General features: G+C 38.7%; 2 protein-coding genes and 1 long non-coding RNA gene across 5 annotated transcripts in view; 2 read left to right on the forward strand and 1 right to left on the reverse strand.

Moving 5' to 3' along the window:
• Nucleotides 1-12,444, reverse strand: part of LOC148082135 (uncharacterized) — a 39,320-nt gene extending 26,876 nt beyond the window's left edge. For all 3 annotated transcript variants that reach the window (XM_087789243.1, XM_087789242.1, XM_087789241.1), the window contains exons 1-29: nucleotides 12,392-12,444; nucleotides 11,846-12,022; nucleotides 11,490-11,554; nucleotides 11,275-11,427; nucleotides 10,559-10,753; nucleotides 10,306-10,494; nucleotides 9,727-9,829; nucleotides 9,346-9,455; nucleotides 9,148-9,218; nucleotides 8,956-9,081; nucleotides 8,730-8,816; nucleotides 8,469-8,594; nucleotides 8,268-8,396; nucleotides 7,884-7,918; nucleotides 7,780-7,811; nucleotides 6,672-6,866; nucleotides 6,419-6,607; nucleotides 5,840-5,942; nucleotides 5,459-5,568; nucleotides 5,261-5,331; nucleotides 5,067-5,192; nucleotides 4,840-4,926; nucleotides 4,579-4,704; nucleotides 4,378-4,506; nucleotides 3,994-4,028; nucleotides 3,889-3,920; nucleotides 1,021-1,215; nucleotides 771-962; nucleotides 192-294 (exon numbers count right to left, since the gene is read on the reverse strand). In XM_087789243.1, coding sequence (XP_087645369.1) covers nucleotides 192-294; nucleotides 771-962; nucleotides 1,021-1,215; nucleotides 3,889-3,920; nucleotides 3,994-4,028; nucleotides 4,378-4,506; nucleotides 4,579-4,704; nucleotides 4,840-4,926; nucleotides 5,067-5,192; nucleotides 5,261-5,331; nucleotides 5,459-5,568; nucleotides 5,840-5,942; nucleotides 6,419-6,607; nucleotides 6,672-6,866; nucleotides 7,780-7,811; nucleotides 7,884-7,918; nucleotides 8,268-8,396; nucleotides 8,469-8,594; nucleotides 8,730-8,816; nucleotides 8,956-9,081; nucleotides 9,148-9,218; nucleotides 9,346-9,455; nucleotides 9,727-9,829; nucleotides 10,306-10,494; nucleotides 10,559-10,751 — 2,894 coding nt within the window. In that variant the 5' untranslated portion in view covers nucleotides 10,752-10,753; nucleotides 11,275-11,427; nucleotides 11,490-11,554; nucleotides 11,846-12,022; nucleotides 12,392-12,444. The remainder of the gene's footprint in view (nucleotides 1-191; nucleotides 295-770; nucleotides 963-1,020; nucleotides 1,216-3,888; nucleotides 3,921-3,993; nucleotides 4,029-4,377; nucleotides 4,507-4,578; nucleotides 4,705-4,839; nucleotides 4,927-5,066; nucleotides 5,193-5,260; nucleotides 5,332-5,458; nucleotides 5,569-5,839; nucleotides 5,943-6,418; nucleotides 6,608-6,671; nucleotides 6,867-7,779; nucleotides 7,812-7,883; nucleotides 7,919-8,267; nucleotides 8,397-8,468; nucleotides 8,595-8,729; nucleotides 8,817-8,955; nucleotides 9,082-9,147; nucleotides 9,219-9,345; nucleotides 9,456-9,726; nucleotides 9,830-10,305; nucleotides 10,495-10,558; nucleotides 10,754-11,274; nucleotides 11,428-11,489; nucleotides 11,555-11,845; nucleotides 12,023-12,391) is intronic.
• Nucleotides 1-26,528, forward strand: part of thnsl1 (threonine synthase like 1) — a 258,025-nt gene that overhangs the window by 165,934 nt on the left and 65,563 nt on the right. The window lies entirely within an intron of this gene.
• LOC148082136 (uncharacterized) lies at nucleotides 12,940-13,523 on the forward strand. The gene is made up of 2 exons (XR_015710830.1): nucleotides 12,940-13,105; nucleotides 13,253-13,523. It is a non-coding gene; the product is annotated as an uncharacterized LOC148082136 (long non-coding RNA).

Raw genomic sequence — 26,528 nt, forward strand, 5'->3', positions numbered from 1 at the left:
TTGGTCAATGCTTTTACTCATTGATGGACATATCACCATTGAGATGTGGAACAGAGAATCATTTAAAAATCTCCCCTCAACAAGTTTTCAACTCAACCTAATTCAAAGTCTTTGATTACAGCGACTATAAAATATCTCATTGATTCATGTTCTTGTGTGTATGTTTGTGTGTAAATAGAAATGCTTCAAACCATAGTCGGAGTCCTGGTGTCATATAAAGGAGCTGAAGGACGCTGTTGAGATAACACGTGGCTCCTTGGTTCTGCAGCCCATAATGTCTTCCTGGCCCAGCAGCTAAACAATCAAATACAATTATAAATGAACTATTGAAATATAAATTAGAGGAATTGTCCACAATGGAAGACATTTCTTTTGTAACTTTACGTAGGAAAATGATCCATTAAATCATAAATACTTTTCAAAAATAACTGAAAGTGATTTGAATTGTTGTAATAAAACCATTGAACATGTGATGCATATTCATAGAATATAGTTTGATTGACAGAGGTGTAAGTTCAGATGGATTCGTGGAATAAACTGGTCGTTTTTCTCTTCATTAATTCTCTGAACTGAAGTTATCCTTCAGTTAGAGCAGCTCCTACTTTGCTGAAAAGTCTCTTAAATTCATTTTTTAAAATATCTGTTTCCATTTGTTCATCAATCTCTCTCCATTATGTAAATCATCTTATTCTCTGACTTACTCAGGGCAACATCACTTGGTGAAGAAATAACAAAACTAACTTGGATGATTTCAGTAAACCTCTGGTTACCTGCTGGTACTTCGACTAGGACTGCTGCTGCTTGTAGTTTATATGAGTGGACGTCTGAATTGCGTTGAGTTGTAGTCACAGATAACTCTGATCTCTGACTCTCCCTGTGATCCTTCCAATTTCCTCTTTGTACCTTCTCATTTTCAACCCTGGAGTAGTGTGTCTTCAAAGATCTTTTTTTGAACTCATCTCCTGGTCAAAAAAAACTTGTCATCAACACAATTGATTCATGTTTTATAATCCAACTTACCTTCTTTTGCTTCCACTTGTGACATTTTCTCATTCATGTTTGACTGATCTAGATTTGCAGCTTCACCAATAGTCACATGATCCGTCTCACACATCACACTTTCTGTCTTGAATAGAGTTTCTTTATGTACAGTTGTGTGTTCATCTTTTGCACTCATGATCTGAGATCCATCTCTGATGTTGTAGGAAGACATTTCTGCAGAGCAAAAATACATGTATGTGATGCACTTCTCAAAGCCATACATTACTTTTTCGACTTTCAAATTCCATTTCATATCTTAAAAAAGTATTTTGTTTGGATGCTCTTGTTCTGTTGCAGTGACATGAATTCAGACTCACCACATCAACAGCTGGTCAGAGTCAAGCACTGTTCACACATTCACACATATTTTTAGTCATGCCAATTTTATACACTATTTACTTTTTAAGTCCATATACTAAGTAAGTAAGTAAACGTTATTTAAGCGCTTTCAGACCAGGGTCACTAAGTCAACACAGCTAAAATACTTGCTTTAAAAGGCAGAGACACATAAGACAAACACAAAAGTCCCGAAAAATGTGGGAAAAGCCTGCACAAATAAGAATGTCTTAAGTTGTTTCTTGAAGGAGTCAGTAGATCCATCAAACACAGAGAGAGAGGAAGATCGTTCCAAAGCTTAGGAGCAAGATCCTGGAAGGATTTCTTTCCTCCTGTCCAGAAGTGTTTTCAGGAACCATCAGTAGATTCTGATCCACAGACCTCAGAGCCCGAGCTGGGGTGTAAGGCTGGATCAGTTCACTGATGTAAGGAGGAGCCTGACCATGAATAGCTCGGAAAGTAAGAACCAGAATTTTAAAGTTGATCCCGAAAGAAACTGGCAGCCAGTGAAGAGTTTTAAGGATCGGGGAAATGCGAGTTCTTCTACTAGAACGGGTCAGAATTCTCGCAGCAGAGTTTTGTATTTACTGCAGGCGAGACAGCTCCTTCTGGTTAAGACAGGAAATTAAACTGTTACAATAGTCTAAACAAGAAGACACAAATGGATGAATTATAAGCTAAGATATTTTTCTCAGTCAAATATGATTGATGAAACATCACTTCCGTTACAAGCTTTGTGTTTCTTTAGATTCTATCCCTTCCAGATCTGATAGTTGACTTAGCTTTAAATTGTAGACATAACTAAAAGTATTTGCGATATATTAAAAAAATAAAAATGACAAGTATGTAATTGGTTCATGTGAACGCCTTTAATATCTTTTGCTTTAGCAAAGCCTGTTGACTGGGTTTAGTATCAGAAACTGTTTTTATGTCAACAATATACATAAAATTTGTCTCCGACTGTTTGTGCTATCCTCAAGAATGAGTCCTTTTTCAGAATCAGAATTCAAATACAATAAAACAGAACAATATACAGAAACAAAAAATATATCTCATAAAATAGAAAACACAAAATAATGTAAGATGTAGTGATAGAATGATGAAGCTCTAAGATGAAGATTTTAGTTTTATGAAACATTTTATTATAAAAATAAGAAGATGAACAACAGTTTTAATGATCAACAGAATGTTGTCATAAGCCCTATTCACACAGTATTAGTTTTACCTGTAGACCGTTGGTGATTTGTAAATTACCCCCCCACCTCTGTGTGATTTTAAGTACATTCGCACAGGATAAGCGATGTCTGTAAAATAGTCGGTTTTACTAACATTACCTAGAGATACATATCTAAAAAGGCACGCAATAACTGAAAGAGAAAGGTTGCATTACAATTACAATAATAAACACCGGGATGCGGATTTGTACTGGACTAGTATTTTCACCCAGCGCCTGTCTTAGGCGAAATACAGTAGATCGTTTGAGGCGGAATTATTACATAACAAATCACAGCATTTGCACTGGATTAAACCTCCAACATTCTCTGCAATTATTACAAATCGTCCATTATTATTAAAAGTAAGTAAGTATTAATTTTTATTTGTATAGCGCTTTTCCAGACCAGGGTCACAAAGCGCTTAAACAATCAAAACAATATTAAATAAAGTATATACTTTAAAGATCAAGATAAAACTGATAACACAACAGGAGTTCAAGAAAATCAAGGAAAAGCCTGAACAAATACCACAAGTAGTACTTATCCCGTGCAAATCGGGCTTTTGAAGTGGTTATAGAGACCTCGTCAAAATCCTGGTTGGACAATTGTATCTATCGTTAAGACAAGAAATAGCCTATAGCACAGGGAACTGGTCCATTTCAGGCCCCTATTGACAAACAAGTCACTATGCGGACAAAGAACGACCTCCACTAAATGTTCTTTTTGTTTTTTGGAGTAAATGACCAGTGTAAACATACGCAAGCAAGAAAGAACTTTCAGAAAATAGTTAGTTCAAACATTTGGTAAATTAGGGTGAAAATTGAGTCACTCGAAATAAAAAGGGGAAAAATGGCTTGAAAAGACACTAAGATCTTACTGGGAATAAACAACAACTCTCTGTGGAGCAAGTTCCAGTTAAGTTAGTGATGACATCAGAGCTGCACGATATTTAGTTTTGTAAGTTAGTAAGTAAGTAATTTTTATTTATATAGCGCTTTTCCAGACCAGGGTCACAAAGCGCTTAAACAATCAAAACAATAAAGTCAATAAAGTATATATTTCAAGTGTACTAGTTTTGGTTCTTGTTCTGGCTCCATATGTCAATCATTGACAGGTGGTCATGAAGTTGTGTCTGGGACTGAAGACCTCACTAGTGGATCAGTCCATCATGATGCCAAACATACATGAACCCCTTTATTTGTCATACCAGAGACACAGAGATCAAGAAGAACCAGAAATGAAACAGAGAGACGGATAGTGAAAAATAATTAAAAGTCGACATGTTGTATAGTCTTACCACTGTACTTCAGAAGGTAGGCATCTCTGGACCTGTTATACAATTAAGGTCAATCAAATGAAATACGCAGATGTGCCAAACCAAGTGCTTAAAATCTGAACTCACCAGATTTTATTTCCTGACTCACAAGGATTTGGGACCTTTAAGAACAGTGTGAAAGATGATCAGTCAAAGGTGTTTCTCTTTCTGCAATACCATTGTTCAAAAGTAAAACTCTTTTTTAGAATTCAACATATTCTGTCCAGATGAAGGGTCAGAATCAGATTCACTTCCAGGTGATAGGATGTTGGTGCCTGTTAAATGCTACAGTCCAGATAACAGAGAGTTCAGTGTCTTTCACACTGCAGTCAAATGCTAAAACTAATAACAATTATGAAAAAACATTTCTTTTGTGACTTTTTCACTCAGTTGAATGTATTGACTAAAGTAATCAAGTCACTTAAAAAATACTCAGCCATGTGATCAAGGTGCACTCGTGTTCTACCTCACCTTGTGGACAGAAGAGTCACTGCAGTGATACCAGGTCTTGGTTCGACTGGAATAGGCAGTGGTTGTGTACTGTCCTCCTGACAAACTCCCCACGTGATCCACCATTCCACACAGACTGTACTTGCGGTCCTGGAGCAAGAAGCACAGTAAGCCATGAAGTGGTGTACCCAGAGGAAACACAAGTTAAAGTCATCTACTCGCCTTCATCGTCAGTGTAGTTGGCACCAACACGGTGCTTTGAGATTTGATGTTTCGACCATAACAATCACGGCCAAATCTGGATAGAAGCAGAATCAAGTTCTCTGGAGCTTCCAGCAGCTCGCACTCCTGCAGACCAAAATAATTGTTTTCATTATGACTGTTGAGCATCTCTTCCTTCATCCATTAAAGACACATCATTGAACAAGACAGATCTGAGTTCAAATGATGAACTTTTTAAGATTAAAGTTGAAGAAAACTCACTCGTGTTGCTTCTGTTTTCATACGGCACGTGTTGCAGAACACCTGGTCCTGAAACTTTTTCTTGAAAACATTTCCGATGAGTTCTTCCTGTTCAGAATGAAACAATAAACAACAATTCAATCAATGAACTGGTGCTGCTTGTTCCTCCTAAAACCAATGTCATTATCAGCGTTTGAACGACCTCAGAAACCTTTTTTTTAAATGAATGATTGAAGTGAGGTGCTCACCACGTCCTGCTCGCCATTTTTGTTGAGTATCAGTGGGAGATTCAACGACCAAAACTCTTTCTCTTCTTCATTGAGTAGATGCTGCTTGTGGCATTCTGTTGTGTTCCTCAGAGTTCCTCTGAAGATCTAGATTCTCAGACATAAGTTATCACAGCAGACACTGACAGTGGAAGAGAAGATCAAAGAATGGTCACCTGAGAGGCTTGTGGGCTTAGTTGTAGGAAAATATTGTCCAGACATTCAGCCGCATCACTCTGCTCAAAAACTACGAACAAATAAAGATACATGGATATTTCAGGATTTACGTAATGACAACTTCGAAGAAGAGGCAAGTGGTCATAATTTTAAATTGTAGTACATTAAAAATTCGTTGAGTGACTTTAATGACTTGCCGTTTAGAATGTTCAAAATCTTGGTGATGTTCCTTGTGTCACATTCCTTTGAAGCAAGCTTCACAAAAACGTCTTGGAGTTCCTTATCCAGCCGGTTTGATGAATCCAAACTTGCAATAGACAAAAGAGTCTCGACGTGACTTTTTCATAGACATTATTTGATGTGTATCATATGCTGTCATTCATTTGATTGGTCAATGCTTTTACTCATTGATGGACATATCACCATTGAGATGTGGAACAGAGAATCATTTAAAAATCTCCCCTCAACAAGTTTTCAACTCAACCTAATTCAAAGTCATTGAATACAGCGACTATAAAATATCTCATTGATTCATGTCCTTGTGTGTATGTTTGTGTGTAAATAGAAATGCTTCAAACCATAGTCGGAGTCCTGGTGTCATATAAAGGAGCTGAAGGACGCTGTTGAGATAACATGTGGCTCCTTGGTTCTGCAGCCCATAATGTCTTCCTGGCCCAGCAGCTAAACAATCAAATACAATTATAAATGAACTATTGAAATATAAATTAGAGGAATTGTCCACAATGGAAGACATTTCTTTTGTAACTTTACGTAGGAAAATGATCCATTAAATTATAAATACTTTTCAAAAATAACTGAAAGTGATTTGAATTGTTGTAATAAAACCATTGAACATGTGATGCATATTCATAGAATATAGTTTGATTGACAGAGGTGTAAGTTCAGATGGATTCATGGAATAAACTGGTCGTTTTTCTCTTCATTAAATCTCTGAACTGAAGTTATCCTTCAGTTACAGCATCTCCTACTTTGCTGAAAAGTCTCTTTAATTCATTTTTAAAAATATCTGTTTCCATTTGTTCATCAATCTCTCTCCATTATGTAAATCATCTTATTCTCTGACTTACTCAGGGCAACATCACTTGGTGAAGAAATAACAAAACTAACTTGGATGATTTCAGTAAACCTCTGGTTACCTGCTGGTACTTCGACTAGGACTGCTGCTGCTGGTAGTTTATATGAGTGGACGTCTGAATTGGGTTGAGTTGTAGTCACAGATAACTCTGATCTCTGACTCTCCCTGTGATCCTTCCAATTTCCTCTTTGTGCCTTCTCCTTTTTATCCCTGGAGTAGGGTGTCTTCAAAGCTTTTTTTTTTAACTCATCTGCTGGTCAAAAAAAAATTCTTGTCATCAACACAATTGATTCATGTTTTATATTCCAAATTACCTTCTTTTGCTTTCACTTGTGACATATTCTCATTCATGTTTGACTGATCTAGATTTGCAGCTTCACTATGAGTCACAGGATCCGTCTCGCACATCACACTTCCTGTGTTGAATGGAGTTTCTCTATGTACAGTTGTGTGTTCATCTTTGGCGCTCATGATCTGAGATCCATCTCTGATCTTGTAGGAAGACATTTCTGCAGAGCAAAAATACATGTATGTGATGCACTTCTCAAAGCCATACATTACTTTTTTGACTTTCAAATTCCATTTCATATCTTAAAAAAGTATTTTGTTTGGATGCTCTTGTTCTGTTGCAGTGACATGAATTCAGACTCACCACATCAACAGCTGGTCAGAGTCAAGCACCGTGCACACATTCACACATATTTTTAGTCATGCCAATTTTATACACTATTTACTTTTTAAGTCCATATACTAAGTAAGTAAGTAAACGTTATTTTTAAAGCGCTTTCAGATCAGGGTCACTAAGCCAACACAGCTAAAATACATGCTTTAAAAGGCAGAGACACATAAGACAAACACAAGAGTCCCAAAACATCAGGGAAAAGCCTGCACAAATAAGAATGTCTTAAGTTGTTTCTTGAAGGAGTCAGTAGATCCATCAAGCCCAGAGTGAGATAAAGATCGCCCCTAAGCTTAGGAGCAAGATCCTGGAAGGATTTCTTTCCTCCTGTCCAGAAGTGTTTTCAGGAACCATCGGTAGATTCTGATCAATAGACCTCAGAGCCCGAGCTGGGTTGTAAAGCTGGATCAGATCACTGAGGTAATGAGGAGCCTGACAATGAACAGCTCTGAAAGTAATAACCGGAATTTTAAAGTTGATCCTAAAAGAAACTGGCAGCCAGTGAAGAGTTTTAAGGATCAGGGAAATGTGAGTTCTTCTACTAGAGCGGGTCAGAATTCCCGCTGCAGAGTTTTGTATTTACTGCATGCGAGACAGCTCCTTCTGGTTAAGACAGGAAATTAAACTGTTACAATAGTCTAAACAAGACAATTTGTAGACACAGAGACCAAGAAGAACCAGAAATGAAACAGAGAGATGGATAGTGAAACAGAATTAAAAGTCGATATGTTGTATAGTCTTACCACTGTACTTCAGAAGGTAGGCATATCTGGACCTGTTATACAATTAAGGTCAATCAAATGAAATACGCAGATGTGCCAAACCAAGTGCTAAAATCTGAACTCACCGGATTTTATTTCCTGACTCACAAGGATCTGGGACCTTTAAGAACAGTGTGAAAGATGATCAGTCAAAGGTGTTTCTCTGTCTGCAATACCATTGTTCAAAAGTAAAACTCTTTTTTAGAATTCAACATATACTATCCAGATGAAGGGTCAGAATCAGATTCACTTCCAGGTGATAGGATGTTGGTGACTGTTAAACGCTACAGTCCAGGTAACAGAGAGTTCAGTGTCTTTCACACTGCAGTCAAATGCTAAAACTAATAACAATTATGAAAAAACATTTATTTTGTGACTTTTTCACTCAGTTGAATGTATTGACTAAAGTAATCAAGTCACTTAAAAAATACTCAGCCATGTGATCAAGGTGCACTCTTGTTCTACCTCACCTTGTGGACGAACGAGTCATTGCAGTGATACCAGGTCTTGGTTCGACTGGAATAGGCAGTGGTTGTGTAATGTCCTCCTGACAAACTCCCCACGTGATCCACCATTCCACACAGACTGTACTTGCGGTCCTGGAGCAAGAAGCACAGTTAGCCATGAAGTGTTGTACCCAGAGGAAACACAAGTTAAAGTCATCTACTCGCCTTCATCGTCAGTGTAGTTGGCACCAACACGGTGCTTTGAGATTTGATGTTTCGACCATAACAATCACGGCCAAATCTGGATAGAAGCAGAATCAAGTTCTCTGGAGCTTCCAGCAGCTCGCACTCCTGCAGACAAACATAATCCTTTTCATTATGACTGTTGAGCATCTCTTCCTTCATCCATTAAAGACACATCATTGAACAAGACAGATCTGAGTTCAAATGATGAACTTTTTAAGATTAAAGTTGAAGAAAACTCACTCGTGTTGCTTCTGTTTTCATACGGCACGTGTCGCAGAACACCTGGTCCTGAAACTTTTTCTCAAAAACATTTCCGAAGGTTTCTTCCTGTTCAGAATGAAACAATAAACAACAATTCAATCAAGGAACTGGTGCTGCTTGTTCCTGCTAAAACCAATGTCATTATCAGCGTTTGAACGACCTCAGAAACCTTTTTTTTAAACAATGATTGAAGTGAGGTGCTCACCACGTCCTGCTCGCCATTATTGTTGAATATTAGTGGGAGATTCAACGAACAAAACGTATTCTCTTCTTCATAGAGTAGATGCTGCTTGTGGCATTCTGTTGTGTTCCTCAAAGTTCCTCTGAAGATCTACACTCAGACATAAGTTATCACAGCAGACGCTGACAGTGGAAGAGAAGATCAAAGAATGGTCACCTCAGAGGCTTGTGGGCTTAGTTGTAGGAAAATATTGTCCAGACATTCAGCCGCATCACTCTGCTCAAAAACTACGAACAAATAAAGATACATGGATATTTCAGGATTTACGTAATGACCACTTAGAAGAAGAGGCAAGTGGTCATAATGTTAAATTGTAGTACATTAACAATTCGTTGAGTGACTTTAATGACTTGCCGTTTAGAATGTTCAAAATCTTGGTGATGTTCCTTGTGTCACATTCCTTTGAATCAAGCTTCACAAAAACGTCTTGGAGTTCCTTATCCAGCGGGTTTGATGAATCCAAACTTGCAATAGACAAAAGAGTCTCGACGTGACTTTTTCATAGACATTATTTGATGTGTATCATATGCTGTCATTCATTTGATTGGTCAATGCCTTTACTCATTGATGGACACATCACCATTGAGATGTGGAACAGAGAATCATTTAAAAATCTCCCCTCAACAAGTTTTCAACTCAACCTAATTCAAAGTCATTGAATACAGCGACTATAAAATATCTCATTGATTCATGTCCTTGTGTGTATGTTTGTGTGTAAATAGAAATGCTTCAAACCATAGTCGGAGTCCTGGTGTCATATAAAGGAGCTGAAGGACGCTGTTGAGATAACATGTGGCTCCTTGGTTCTGCAGCCCATAATGTCTTCCTGGCCCAGCAGCTAAACAATCAAATACAATTATAAATGAACTATTGAAATATAAATTAGAGGAATTGTCCACAATGGAAGACATTTCTTTTGTAACTTTACGTAGGAAAATGATCCATTAAATTATAAATACTTTTCAAAAATAACTGAAAGTGATTTGAATTGTTGTAATAAAACCATTGAACATGTGATGCATATTCATAGAATATAGTTTGATTGACAGAGGTGTAAGTTCAGATGGATTCATGGAATAAACTGGTCGTTTTTCTCTTCATTAAATCTCTGAACTGAAGTTATCCTTCAGTTACAGCATCTCCTACTTTGCTGAAAAGTCTCTTTAATTCATTTTTTAAAATATCTGTTTCCATTTGTTCATCAATCTCTCTCCATTATGTAAATCATCTTATTCTCTGACTTACTCAGGGCAACATCACTTGGTGAAGAAATAACAAAACTAACTTGGATGATTTCAGTAAACCTCTGGTTACCTGCTGGTACTTCGACTAGGACTGCTGCTGCTGGTAGTTTATATGAGTGGACGTCTGAATTGGGTTGAGTTGTAGTCACAGATAACTCTGATCTCTGACTCTCCCTGTGATCCTTCCAATTTCCTCTTTGTGCCTTCTCCTTTTTATCCCTGGAGTAGGGTGTCTTCAAAGCTTTTTTTTTTAACTCATCTGCTGGTCAAAAAAAAATTCTTGTCATCAACACAATTGATTCATGTTTTATATTCCAAATTACCTTCTTTTGCTTTCACTTGTGACATATTCTCATTCATGTTTGACTGATCTAGATTTGCAGCTTCACTATGAGTCACAGGATCCGTCTCGCACATCACACTTCCTGTGTTGAATGGAGTTTCTCTATGTACAGTTGTGTGTTCATCTTTGGCGCTCATGATCTGAGATCCATCTCTGATCTTGTAGGAAGACATTTCTGCAGAGCAAAAATACATGTATGTGATGCACTTCTCAAAGCCATACATTACTTTTTTGACTTTCAAATTCCATTTCATATCTTAAAAAAGTATTTTGTTTGGATGCTCTTGTTCTGTTGCAGTGACATGAATTCAGACTCACCACATCAACAGCTGGTCAGAGTCAAGCACCGTGTACACATTCACACATGTTTTTAGTCATGCCAATTGTATACACTATTTACTTTTTAAGTCAATATACTAAGTAAGTAAGTAAACGTTATTTTTAAAGCGCTTTCAGACCAGGGTCACTAAGCCAACACAGCTAAAATACATGCTTTAAAAGGCCAAGACACATAAGATAAACACAAGAGTCCCAAAAAATCAGGGAAAAGCCTGCACAAATAAGAATGTCTTAAGTTGTTTCTTGAATCTCTCTCCATTATGTAAATCATCTCATTCTCTGACTTACTCAGGGCAACATCACTTGGTGAAGAAATAACAAAACTAACTTGGATGATTTCAGTGAACCTCTGGTTACCTGCTGGTACTTCGACTAGGACTGCTGCTGCTGGTAGTTTATATGAGTGGACGTCTTAATTGTGTGGAGGTGTAGTCACAGATTTTCCTCTTTGTGACTTCTCCTTTTCATCCTTGGAGTAGTGTGTTTTCACAGATCTATTTTTGAACTCATCTGCTGGTCAAAAAAAAACTTGTCATCAACACAATTGACTCATGTTTTATATTCCAACTTACCTTCTTTTGCTTTCACTTGTGACATATTCTCATCCATGTTTGACTGATCTAGATTTGCAGCTTCACTAAGAGTCACATGATCCATTAAAATACAAAAAAAACAGAACTATATACAGAAACAGAAAAGATATCTCATAAAATAAAAAATACACAAACTAATGTAAGATGTAGTGATGGACTGATGAAGCTTCATGAAGCATTGTCATGTTGTTTAGAGGTCAGTTGGTGGCGCCTTAAGTTTAAAAAGGATGTGATGAATCAACAGAAAAGCTAATAAGAACAATGTCATCCCAGCAGGGCTGAGGCAGTTGTGACTTTCTAGAATATTAATTTCAACATGGATCTCGATGAGTTACCTGTTGGCTTATTTTCTTCCTTACATCTGTCATGATATTTTGTTTGCTTCTCACTTAGTGTTTCTTCCACTGAAACAACTACATGATCCACATCAGCGTCATTTTCTCCTGAAGTTTTAAAACCTGGATGATAACCTGGATGAGTGGAAAAGTCGTTCTCCTTATTGGAAATTTCTCCTGCAATCAAAACAGGGTGTTTAATATATAACACCTTTTCTCTTCTTTTTTTTAAAGCCATTTGAGCACTAGGATTCTGTTTGTATGTCCTCTTTTAAACTAAACCTTGACCGACACTAACTTCCATCTTATTAACTTTTTCAATTAAGTCAACGTGTATTTTTCTTCGAGCGAAAATATCCGGAGCTCTGACATATTTATCACGTTTTTTATTAAAGTAAGAATCGCAACAACGTCATATAAAAAATCAACTTTCCACCTCATATCCATGATAAAATACGACTTAAAATACAAGTAAAACTGGAGCCTTAATGGTCGCGTCATTATTGAGTTCCATATCGTTCCGTGAGAAAACGTCAAACTACTTACCGACTTCTCTCCGCTGAGTGACATCGACGCTTCCTCCTCCAGGTTCTGGACTCAACTTGTGGGTGTGGAATAGTGGATCCGATGACCTTTGACGTCAGTGTGAGGATAAAGAAAGTACAATCTGGCAAGTTTGGACAACGCCCCACAATAAAAAAGAAAGAAAGAAGTAAAAATATTATTTTCTTGAATTGTGTGTTCATGATAAATACCCATAACACTTTCCCCTGATGGTGCTCACCGTTGTTTGTTTTCTTCAACATTAATTCGTGTTACATTGTTTACACAATCTTTACCATCATTTACAATTTGCGCATTAATGAATAGCAATACACACTTTCGAACACTTGAGGTCACCGTGGGATTTTCTTAACCCCCTCGTTCAGCTGATGTCAGGCTCAAAACCACGGGACTTTTATAACATATCACTTTCGGTTTTAGGTGAGGTATTTCCAATCTTACACAGACGTTTCAAAGAAGTCATGTGACTTTCTATGTCACAGGTGGAGGAGGGTTTAAAGAGAGAGGTATTACTAGAGAGAAACCTTACTTTTAAACCAAGTCAGTCATCTCTGAGCAGCAACATGGGGATCCAGTTGAACGTCACTTCACCCGCAGGGGAGATCGTGGTCCTGGACGTGTGTCAGAATGAAGAACAGCTCAACAAAATGACCTTGAAGGCGCTGAAAGTGATTATTAAAACGAAGCTGAAACTAAGTAAGACAAACTTAGTCTCATTCATTATGTCTATTTTCTTCAATGACGTTCCATTTTTATGTTTATTAGTTTTTGAACATACAACTTTTCAATATTTCAATTGATACAACTATGACTTACAATAAAGTTGATGTTACTCTTTTTTAGCAGCAAGAATCCGAGTCTGTTACCAGAGCCAGACGTTGAACGACGAGTCTCTGCTGTGTCAATATGGGATCAAACATTTGTCCACCATCCAAGTTATGCTGCTGGTGATGGGAGCAGGATACCCGTGATGTCACCAGATTCTTTATCGCCATCAATGCAGCAGCAATCTATATTTCTACTTGTATTCATTCTGCCTTTGAACAAAAGTGTCTTCTCTATTAGGACTTTCTGGGCATGAGGTGTCCTCAAATAAAAAAAAATCATGAAACCATTGAAGCCTTTTTTTTAGATTGGCAAGCAGCTAAGGTACAGTTTGATATACAATCAGATATATCAATATTTCTCTGTCACACCTTCACTAATAGTATGTAAATAATGAAGCCAAACTGCACAACACAGAGCAGGACAGAGCTACACTTTTTCAGTTTATTTTAAAAGGACAATGTGTTACATTAAAAAGATGGCTGCACCAGATTAAGCAGATTGCTACTTTCCATCTGTAGTCCTCAACAAAGATGAAGACAGTTTACATAATAAATCACATACAAATATTTTATAAAACAAAATTTTATTATTTTTTAAACTATAAATAAAAGGATATAAAGGCAGACGGAATGTTGCACTGCATTTTCTCCTTCTGAATGGCGTTTGACCCTCACGTTATCGACAAAATGTCTAGATGCAGCAAATTATTTGAAAGGGTTACGGTTTGGTGGGTTTAGTATTGAGTCACTGCTTTTTGCAGATGATGTCGTCTGATGACTACAGTACCTCCAAATCTGAGTCCATGGTTCTCAGTAGGAAAAAGGTGGGGAGCATTGTCCAATTTAGGGGTGAGATCTTGCTCCAATTGAAGGAGTTTAAGTATATTGGGATCTTGTTCATAAGTGAGGAAAGAAGGGAACATGACATAGACAGGTGGAATAGGGTAGCTTCAGAAGTTATGTAGACGATTCACCAATTAGTAGTAGTAAAATGAGAACTAAGCCAAAAGGCCTAGCTCTCTTGTCAACTTGTCAATCTACATGATTACCCTCAGCTATAGCCACAAACGGTGGATAGTGACGCCAACATTAGTTTTCTGTGGAGGGTGGCCGGGCTCTCACTTAGAGAAAAGGTGACAATAGATAAGGATACCTCCTTAACACAGGAAGGAGTTCAGGGCATGTCCCACCAGGAGGAGACAATGCGAGAGACCCAGGAGAAACGATATCCCTCAGCTGGCCGAGGAGCGTCTGGGGGTCCCTCGCGAGGAGGTAGACGATGTAGCTTGAGTAAAGAAAAACTAGACATTCATGCTGAAACTGTTACCCTCATGTTCGGACTTTTGCTGATGCGGTAGAAGACGAGACATTACACTTCTTTTTTGTAAAAAAAAAAAAAGCAAGATTAATATTGTTCCCTGATGACCATGAACTGACCACATCTGGACACTTTATTAAACACTGAATATCTCATTCTCATTCCATCGCTTTCTTTTGAGATACAAACTAGAACGTTGATCACCATTTAGTTTCTAACCTTGGTTTGACTTGAATCGCATAATTGGTTTTCTCATGGACTTTTGTTAATTTAACATTTTTTTAGGAAAATGGATACACTTTACTTTTAAGACTGGTTTCCCACGCAATCTTATCTTCAGCCCCACTCTGGTGCGAAGAAAATAGGATTAAATCCTAGTTTAGTGCTGCCCCGCGATGCCCCACCACTGGGACTGGAGTAAGTAAACAAGACCTCTCCAAAAGGGTGTCCATTTATCAAATTAGGTTCACTAGGAAACAGTTACATTATGAATACATACAATACTAAATGTTTTCACTGTTGCTTTACTTACTTTCGACAAGAACACGGACATGTGCTTTCTTCTGTGGTTGGGTTCATGTGCGATTCAGCGTGTCACAGCCTCAAACACAGTGCTCTCGTCTTTGACGTTGAGGTCGTCTCTTTCAAGAATGTCTGCTAGCTGCTGCACAGACAGCTGTGTGAACTGAATTAAATGCCATGACCTCTTCTTTATTTACATTTTCTTTATTTACCTTGCCTCTTTATTTGCATTTTCTTTATTTACCTTGCCTGTTTATTTACATTATTTATTTACCTTGCCTCTTTATTTACATTTTCTTTATTTACCGTGCCTCTTTATTTACATTTTCTTTATTTACCTTGCCTCTTTATTTACATTATTTATTTACCTTGCCTCTTTATTTACATTTTCTATATTTGCCTTGCCTCTTTATTTACATTGTCCCTATTTACCTTGCCTCTTTATTTACATTTTCTTTATTTACCTTGCCTGTTTATTTACATTATTTATTTACCTTGCCTCTTTATTTACATTATTTATTTACCTTGCCTGTTTATTTACATTATTTATTTACCTTGCCTCTTTATTTACATTTTCTTTATTTACCGTGCCTCTTTATTTACATTTTCTTTATTTACCTTGCCTCTTTATTTACATTATTTATTTACCTTGCCTATTTATTTACATTATTTATTTACCTTGCCTCTTTATTTACATTTTATTTATTTACCTTGCCTGTTTATTTACATTATTTATTTACCTTGCCTCTTTATTTACATTTTCTTTATTTACCTTGCCTCTTTATTTACATTTTCTTTATTTACCGTGCCTCTTTATTTACATTTTCTTTATTTACCTTGCCTCTTTATTTACATTATTTATTTACCTTGCCTCTTTATTTACATTTTCTTTATTTACCTTGCCTCTTTATTTACATTGTCCCTATTTACCTTGCCTCTTTATTTACATTTTCTTTATTTACCTTGCCTGTTTATTTACATTATTTATTTACCTTGCCTCTTTATTTACATTTTCTTTATTTACCTTGCCTCTTTATTTACATTGTCCCTATTTACCTTGCCTCTTTATTTACATTTTCTTTATTTACCTTGCCTGTTTATTTACATTATTTATTTACCTTGCCTCTTTATTTACATTTTCTTTATTTACCGTGCCTCTTTATTTACATTTTCTTTATTTACCTTGCCTCTTTATTTACATTATTTATTTACCTTGCCTATTTATTTACATTTTCTATATTTGCCTTGCCTCTTTATTTACATTTTCTTTATTTACCTTGCCTCTTTATTTACATTGTCCCTATTTACCTTGCCTCTTTATTTACATTTTCTTTATTTACCTTGCCTCTTTACTTACATTTTATTTATTTACCTTGCCCCTTATTTACATTTTTTTTATTTACATTGCCCTTTTATTTACATTTTATTTATTTACCTTGCCCCTTATTTAAATTTTATTTATTTAACTTGCCTCTTTATTTACATTGTCCCTATTTACCTTGCCATTTTTATTTACATCGTCCCTATTTACCTTGCCTCTTTATTTACATTTTCTTTATTTACCTTGCCTCTTTATTTACATTTTCTTTATTTACCTTGCTACTTATTTACATTTTCTTTATTAACCTTGCCTCTTTATTTACATTTTCTTTATTTACCTTGCCCCTTATTTACATTTTCTTTATTTAACTTGCCTTTTTATTTACATTTTCTTTATTTACCTTCCCTTTTTATTTACATTTTCTTTATTTACCTTGCCTCTTTATTTACATTGTCCCTATTTACCTTGCCTCTTTATTTACCTTGCCTCTTTATTTACATTGTCCCTATTTACCTTGGCTCTATGTTTAGTTTGGTTCGCCTTACAACTTAATTTATAAAGTTATTCTGTTCGCTGCTAAGTTGTTTAGGTAGTTTTATTTTGGTTATTCAACTTTTGTAGCTGTGAGCTACAAGTGTGTGAATTACATCTTGTGTTAATATTTCCTGTGATTCTTTTGTTCATGTTCAACTTGTTGTAGTTCTACGTCATTTGGTGCTCCGCCCTCTAACTGCTTCGCTATTGGTTTATCCTCAAGGCCCCGCCTCGTCTCTGAGAAAGCTTAATGAACTCGCCACCCAGCTGGGTGCAGTCCACTTCCTATAAAGGCGGGAAACACCCGCCGCACTTCCTCCTTTACGACTCAGCAGAAAGCTCCTGACAGTGGAATGAAATGATGGCGAATGAATATTGAAGTGAACAAATGTGTGCATGAAGCTCTAAGACTACCTGGAGAGGGAAGTAATCAGGGGGGGCTATTCGCTCCAGTTTGACTGCAACACAGGGATTCCCTGGACACGCGTGGCGGAACAGGAGAAGTTATCCTGTCTGAGAAATGAGGTCTTTACCATGTTGAAGAAGAAATCTAGCAGCAGAGATGATGAGCGTGTTTTACTCCCGATACTTCCTTGTGCCGGGGATCCGGTGTGGACCTCCATCCACTGGTCTTCTGGTGGATGGGGGCCCATACTGGAATTCAGCTATTTAAACAGGTTTATAGCCACCCGCCCGTTTCGCATGTTGACGGTAAAACGCTGTGGCTGCCAAGATTTGGTCTTGGTTCGGTCACACGGTGGCGGACCTCTACGTGAAAAAGGAGAACTTCAAATGTCTTCTTTGGTTCTCCCTCAGGGCCTCTGATTGCCCCCCACAAGGCGTGGATGCTTTGGCCCACTTGAGTTGGCTGGTCGGCTACTGTTTGCCTTCCCTCCTCCGCGGCGACTCCTTCCCTTGGTTTGGGGAGCGAATCGGAGGAGTCTGAGGTTAATAGTGGTGGCGCCGTAGTCCCCGGGCAGGGGGGAATTTGACGGCACCCCAGGTGCTTGTCTGCCTCTCAAAGTGTGGCTCTTGCACGGGATGGGCTGAGCGGGACTATGGCTCCCCGTCTAAATGTAGACTTTATGCCTCCAAATGAGGGATGTCCTCTCACTGGCGTGCACACAGGTCCCTGGACCACAGCTCCTGATTGGTCTCTGCTGTCCTTTTTTTCCTGCAGCATTGCTGGATAACGGACGGACTGTGGTGACACTGAGTCTTCGCATCAGCCATAGCAACAAGGCATGTCGGGTGCTTCGGCGCATACTCACCCTCTGGTGGTGCGTTTCTTACTGCCCTCGGTGGGATCTCCGGCTGGTGCTGGATTCTCTTGGAGACCTGACATTTTGAGCCTTCTGACCAAGTCCCACTGGACATTTTGTTTGAGATCACGATCCTTCTGGTACAGACATCCAAGAAGAGAGCGAGCGAGCGAGCCTTGTGCTCTCTCCATTAGTCCTGTTGACAACACAGTTGCTAGAAGCTTGACGTCATGTGACGTCAGCAGGCGCTTAGTGTCCCTCCTGGGGCTTATGGCAGCAGCTCACAGCGACTCGGCTTGCTGCAAATGAGTGACATTTTGTCTTTTAAGGTTTCACTCCTTCTGGGCCTTACATCCACAAAGAGAACGGATAAGCTTGTGCTCTCCCCATTAGCCCTGAGTGTCTTCCTTTTGAGTCAAGGAGTCATCTGTGTCATTGCGTCCGATCCCAGCGTTCCGTCGTCTGAAGGTTCTCAACTCCTCCTTCCGGGCAACAACTCTCATGCTGCGGGCCTTCCAACCGCCCCCCCATGTTGACCCAGGTCAAGATTGTCTTCACCTGTTGTCCTGTGCGGGTTTTGTTTTGAGGCGCCTGGCCTCATTCGGACGCTCTGATGCCTTATTCATTTGCCACGGTAGATGTTGGCTGGGCCGGGGTTTAAACCAACAGCGAAGCGGTTAGAGGGTGGGTCATTTTGAAACAGTATACACTCATGTTTGTAGTGTGAATATGACTTAACTCATTAAACCGTAACTCACCGTCCCCCCAATTGAATTCAGCATCAATATTCTACCCCAATTGTATTTAGCGAGGGAAGACACAATATTTTATATTGTGTTTAATTATACCTTGGAACGATACCCTGAGTGGGTCAGAAAACAATCTCAAGTGCAAAGCATAAAGAGATCCTCAAATATGTTAAATATTTACTCAGTGAAACAATGAGAAAATGGCAATGGTCTTTTAGATGTTGCGTCTTGCGGGGATGGCAGTATGTCTCGGAGCCACACTAACAAAACAGTAGTCAAAAGGAGAGCTTGTTTCCGAGCAGTTCTTCTCCGTCTTCAGGCACACGCAACAGAACGACACATTACAGCGTTCACACGTGATGCACTTGCAACCATTTGTATCATGTTCCACCAGGAGTCCACACGTAGGACAGGCGCGCACTCTGGGGCATTTGGTGATTTAGACCAAGGCTGGATTTTTAAATTTGACATATAGACATTCCCTCAATATGTCCAGCGACATGTCACAACCTTGTTTTTCACAGCAGCCTGCTCGAGGAGCAGGACCTTTCCACTCCCTCAGACACTGCTCTGCTTATTCGGCCGCTATGATGCCTTATTCATTTGCCACAGTAGATTTTGCCTTGGTGAGCAGGTCTTCCCTCAGTGGTCTCTCATTGGGTGAGGTCATTATCCAGGCCTACCAGGCAGCAGGTGGATCTGCTCCTAGCGAATTAGGGGCACATTTCACCCGTGGTGTGGCTCTTTCGCAGGGTGTTTTCTTGGGAGCCTCTTGGGCGTTCACCTCAGCCTCTCCTTGACATGGCAACAGGATCAGTAGCTCATACTGTTTATGAGCGATTCCATTCCCCCGAGGCCTGTGGCCCCAATGGATTTGAGGCTGCTTTCAGGAGCGGCGTCTAGCTGGGGCTACATTGATCCCGTTGGGCTTCGCCTTGGGTTTAAACCAATAGCGAAAAATAAAATAAAATGGCTTTCCAAGTATTTTCTGGCAATGTCTGCGTTGTTCTTGGTCAGGTTCTCGTTGATATAAACATTGGATCCTTTGAGTATTCTGAGCTGTTTGAGTAGTGCAGACTTGTATTTTCTGTTGGTGAATCTCAGCACCCCAGCTCAGGCACCAGACTTTTTCTTTCTGGGTAAGAGGAAGCATGCTTCCATTTTGTTGAAATCCAGTTCCATTCGTCGGCCACTCATGAACTCGGACACCTGCTTCTCCTCATATTTAATCTCAGAGTCTTCAGGTTCTGTGTCTGCAGCCGAACCTCTCGCGTAACTTGAGGGCTGCCCGCTGGTCCAGTTCATCGACTCTTCACCAGAGTTTTCATGATCAAATCTTTCTCCTTGTTGGCCTCTCCCAGCTATTGGATTTCTTCCAATATTCATCTTCTGCATCGACCTTCATCCCTTCTTTCAACTCTATTATCTCTTACAACTATAAATCCAGTTTTTGCTCATTGTCAGAGATCTCCTCTTGTCCTTGGTTGGTTTTAGGTCTAAACATTTTTTTTCAAGCTTAAACACTCTTGTCTCAGTCTCGGTCAAAGTTTAACAGCAGCAGCAAGCACAACCTTCACCGTTGAGTTCCAAGCGAGAACGCTCACTCCAGGTACACAATGTATTTCGAAGGATTCAAAAACACTTTCCTGTATCAGGCACTTATGCTCGCTTCATTCATGTCAGGTACTGACCACTGCCCAATTCTAAAATTCTATACTATGTTCATGACGGTTTTGTTACTGGATCAGTAATTCCACTCTAAACCTTTGTTTAACTTTTGGTAGCACCATATACTGACATTACACACACTTTCCTTTTTACTTTTTTATGTTTAAGTTTCTTATCTCATTACTGATGTTGAGGCACCTAAAGTTAGCTTCCAATTCTTGTTCAAACTGTTGGATGCCACATTCATACGCTTCTTCTGAGGATGGTAGTGTAACACTACAGATCTTGAATTTTAAAATTCTGGCTTATTTCTCGGTTATAGTAGTCTCTAACTTCTAGATATCTAAAATAATTCTCTCTCTTAAAGGAGTATTTTCTGTTTTAATACTTGGAAAGCCATTTTATTTATTTTTTTTCCCAATTGAACAAAAATGTTTGACTAATATTTTGTATAGTTGTGTATAGTTGGATGTCAGGATTAGTGTTTTTGTTCTGTTTGTACCCTGAACGAGAACCAAATGTCTTTAAGAGGTGTGTGAATAAGACAGTTGGAAAAAAGTTGTTACAATATTGTAAGAAGTTGACAAATGGTTTGGTATTTTGCCTTTAAAAAGAAAAACATAGAGTTGTACTCTGTAAGAACAAATGTCTTTAAGAGGTGTGTAAACAATGTTTGACAAAAGTTTCACGGAGGCTCTCAGCTCTCGACTTTTATTTGGTATTCTGTAAGCATCAATCACTTTGATAAAACTCTAACTCCAAGTCAAGGATGCTCTAAACACAGAACGGAGAGGCTTGATATACAATTTATACTTGTGATGTCTATTTATTTTTCCTGTTCGAAGATGTCTGTCTTAGGAGAAAACAATTTTAAGAGATTTTTCTTTACAACAATTTTTCCATTATAAGTTTCAAGTTACACATTCCAGAGTGCTAAGGGGGGCCCTTGTATTTCATCAATCATTATGACAGTTGCTGTACGAGGGGGCGGGGCATAGGAGGAGGAGGGGTCATCATAAGTTGACTGGTACCAGGGCTCAAAAGGTCATCAAATGTCCCAGGGGGGTCATAAATCATTTTTATGATGACTAAAGTATGTGTAGTACCCCCTCTCTGTCCTGCAACACAGACCATTTGTATACGAAAGTTCAGAGTAGAATGTACTTTCTGTCAGCTGTTGGTGTGGGAATGTGTCCAAGAGAAGTAAAAGGATCAAAACACGGAGTCGCTTCCGTCGCTCAAACACAATGTCACTTCTGTCCTGTGTCTTATACTTCGCGTCGTGGAGAAAGATGAACAATCCAGAGTGTTTAACGGGTTGTTTATTCGCCGCTTCAAGTCAAAAAAAATACAAGCTTTCAATTACGATCGACTGGACCCACGAATCTCCCGGCGACTGTACAGATTAAGAGCCCCAGGCAGACTGGTCCCGATCTGTAGAAAAATCGCTATATTTAAGGCAAATTTCCCACCCAGGGGGTCTTCCTTTCCAGCCAAATTGTTTTTTCAAGTTCCCTGTGCCACCGATCCCCATTGAGAGAGATCCTAATTTGTCTTCCTGTAATCTGATTATTCAAATGTTTTTCGGGCGGTCACTTTCTCTTCTGCCTTTCACTCCCCCTTCTTGCTTCGTTCTTTGATCTACAATTTAAAGTGTGATTTGCAGATAAACAGATGTTTGAATTTACCGGTGTCGTATCTCTAATTCTGATCCAAGCTTGCCTCGAACCAGTGTGAATCAGTCTGAGTGGAATGTTAATTGTGAATGTGTAGTCAAACGTTCCCGTTCTTAGATCAAGCGAGTAATTTAAACTTTATATTTTGATTATCTTTTAGCATTAATTTAAGTATGGCGTATATGTATAGAATACTTTTAATCTAACAGGAGTGTCAACAGGTTGATCAGGAGGGCTGGCTCTGTGGTTGGCATGAAGCTGGACTCACTGGTGACAGTTGCTGAGAGGAGATCACTGGACAAACTACTGTCCATCATGGATGATGACAGTCATCCTCTGAACACTGTCATCAGTGAGCAGAGAATCAGATGGAGTGCATGAATGCTTCTCCCCAGATGCAACACTAATAGATTCTGGGACTCATTCATTTCTTGTGCTATTAGATATAATTCTGAGTTTGGGCGCAGGAGTGGAGTGAAAAGATGAGTTTATTCTATGTTAACCTTTGTATCCTTTGTCTTTGTCACTAGTCTTTGTCTATGTTCTTTATCTTTAGACTTAGATTGTGTAATCTTGCACTTTCTTCTTATAGAACTTTGTTCTTGTTCTTATTTATTATGAATCTATCATCTGTGTTGCTGTGTGCTGACTGGAAAAACAATCCTCTCAACGACGTAAGAAACTGTAACATTGTTACTCCTTCATTGATTGATGTGTTGGGATTTTTCAAATTTATCAGAGGTAGCCAGATTAGCTTAAAATAAGTTGTAAAGCTTTCCCAGAGTTGACACTTATCAAAGCCGCTCTATAAATTTAAATGATTTACTTATTTTACTTACCTTCAAGTCAGTTACTTCCTGATTCATTAATATGGTTCCTTTCATGATATCAAAGCAAGTACCATCATTCCATTCCATTATTCTTAACTGTTCTCCCTTTTTTCTTTGTTTCTTTCAATAAATCCTATAACAAGTACGTCATTTGCCTTTACAATTTTTCAGATTTTTGTATAATCAATTTAAGAGCCGTTTTCAGTAAAGAACATTAATCACGACAAGTAGTGACTTCAGTAAATGAGATTGATTCAAACTAGTGTTTCATAATTAATTAATAAGGCCAATTAATTAATTATTATCCATGTAAATTTAGTAGTTTCCTTTGTACTAAAACTCAAAGTTGGTGCTTCAGGAATTCTTACCCAGAGGCAATTTTGAACGTAAATCGACCAGAACTTGATGTTCTGAACGTAAACTTTTTTAAGGGCTGTAATCACTACATTATAGCCCTGCATAATGGACTTGCTTCTGTTGCTACCACCTCAGTGTTTGATTTGATCATGATGTTAGATTCAAAATTATTATACACTATACGTATACGCCATGCTTAAATGAATGCTAAAAGATAATCAAAATATAAAGTATAAATTACTAGCTTCATCTAAGCGCTTAAACGTTTGAATACACATTCACAACCAACATTTCACTCCAGACTGATACACTGTTTAAAGAAAAGCTTGGAGCAGATTTAGAGCCATAAAACAGCGATTACTTGAACATCTGTCCGTCTGCCCGTTTCACACCTGTGGGCGTGAAACAAAGAGCAAACCAGAACACACCCAAAATAGGGGGGCTGGAAGACAAAGGCATCCGCCCACGCAACAGGGAAGCAAGGAAGTTACTCTCCAGGTGACCCGAGACATGAACGGACTTGAAAGAACCACTGCCCCGAAAGAGACGACCCCCTGGACAGGAAACTTTCCCTTAAATGTAGCGATGCTCCATAGTACTTGACCGTCTTTCCCGGAGCTATTGACCTGTAGAGCTGCTGGTGTAGGTACAAATTTTGTCCCCCCTACAAATTTTGTCCCCCCACTTCCTACGTGATAACGTCACACGCTTCATATGCAAACGTCTCTTTAAAATATTTTTTATGGGTTAAAGAAACGTCAACAGAACGTTTACATGATACTTTTTCCCACGTGACTTTGAGACCAACGGAAGTGACCGCGCTACATGTGAGGATGCCGCTGATTGTACAATGAAATAAAAATCATTCGAGTTCCGAAATAATGGACTTTTCAAATAAAAAAAATGTTAGAATATTTCCCTTTCAATAACTTGTCTGTAGTTCGGATCATAAACACCTCAGTAATTATTTAGGTTTTGATTTTGTTAAATCAATTCTTAAATGTACATATGCCCACTTATTCTAACATTTTTTTTATTTGAAAAGTGAATTATTTCGGAACTAGAATGATTTTTATTTCATTGTACAGTTGTGCTTTATTTTTAGTAAAACAGCTTCAGCCAATCAGCGGCTTCGTCACATGTAGCGCGGGCACTTCTGTTGGTCTCAAAGTCACGTGTGTCGTCAGACCAGGAAATGAAAGAACGGAAAGTGATTATGCTGAAGAACATTGTCTTTTCGTCAATATAAATGTTTTATGTGTGGTAAAAAATATCATGTAAACGTTCTGTTGACGTTTCTTTAACCCATAAAAAATATTTTAAAGAGACGTTCGCATATGAAGCGTGTGACGTCATCACGTAGGAAGTGGGGGGACAAAATTTGTAGGGGGGACAAAATTTGTACCTACACCGGCAAAGAGCGAGTCCTTTCGATCGTAAAAGTTTGTATCTTTGTTTGCCTTGAAGCGGTGAATAAACGACCCGTACACTCTACATCTACCTTTTTTTCTCCATAAAGCAAAGTATTAAGACCCGGACGTGATGTCGTGTTGGAGCGACAGAATCGGACTTGAGTCTTAATCGTTTTAATGACTAGACGTTTAACTTGCACAAAAAACAAATATCAACGACTGACTACTTTCACTGTTGTAACATTTTGGGGGTAGAGGCAAAAATTTATGCCTGTATGACGGTTGTGAACGGTGCTTAGTTTTCTTTGTCCAAAGATTCAGATAAATAAAACACAGGACGTAATGTTAAACTGTCCATTGTGCCAACAGATGGCAGTCACATGAGGTTGATGTTGACAGTGGTGTGGGAGCTAGTGGGGGATGTGAATTGGGACACATCATCAGCAGTGTACCTTTAAGTCATGGTCAGCTACAACAGGGTGATGAAGCCTGAGCTTGTGTACAATGCCCCATCATGCATACTATACACTTCAACTGGATAGACTTTGGCCTTCCATCCTCGTTGCTGTGCGTCTGCTGTCAGTTCTGTGTAGCGCATATTCTTGCGCACACTCTGCTTAACTTACCATTTAAGCAGAGTGGTGCAGCATTAGAGATGGCCTTGTCTTTGGAGTCCTTCAAGGTCTTCAGGAGTCTCACTTTAGAGCACTTGAACTCTTCAGTGAGACTCACAGTGGGCAGTTCAATGATCCCTTTCCCCTATAGGCTTAAGTTAGACATCCGGGTACTCCATCTTCTCTACTGTTAATATTGGGACCTCATAAATAGAAAGTGGCCACTTTACCTGAGGGAGAAGCCCAAATTACAAGAGCTTGAGCCTTCCTGGTAGTAGGGTCTTGTTGATGTTCTCCAAAAAGACTTGTGTAGTCTAGATTCTGTGTTTCTTTCTAACATTTAAAGCCACGACCTGTAAAGACTTTCTTGTTCTGAGGAAACGCTTATACGATAATACCGGCTTTAGTAGTTTTATATTCCTTATAAAAAGGTTTATTTTCAGAACATCTAAGTTCTGGTAGATTTTTCTTTAAAATTACCTCTAGGTAAAATTGAAGGGAAAATAATCGTATGGAATCTTAATGGACTACCTGCATATTAAACAACCCAGACACAAATCAATTTGTCCAAGATGAAGTGATCAGCTTCTTACTTGACGGTAGTTGGTGAATGGAGGTTTAGGCAGCAGCTGGAGACCAGATGAAGGTGGCAAGCGAGTGGATGCCAACAGAGTTAGAGGTGAGGATGCGGATGAAGGAGATGACGATGAGGATGACGATGAAGAAATCAGGAGAGAGGGAATCAAAGTTCTTATGACGAGGGGGCCGAGCGATTGTGTTCGGTCCACCGAATGTTCCGATGAATCACAGTGTCGGCTTCCTGGTTATGTAGACACCTCGAGTGAATAGCGCTGAGCGCCTGGAATGGTCACTTTGCTGAGGGAAAGTCTTTTAGGTCAGGAACACTTGCTTCTTACTGGGAGGTAAGGATTATTCACTGGTCAAAGGATTCGAACAATTTTGCTAAGTTGAACAGCGGTTCTTATGCTGAAACTCAGCAATCGTAAAAGGGCAAACCCTTATGATTGG

Source organism: Callionymus lyra, chromosome 4 (genome assembly GCF_982586985.1).
Source record: "Callionymus lyra chromosome 4, fCalLyr1.hap1.1, whole genome shotgun sequence".
NCBI classification, from domain to species: domain Eukaryota; kingdom Metazoa; phylum Chordata; class Actinopteri; order Syngnathiformes; family Callionymidae; genus Callionymus; species Callionymus lyra.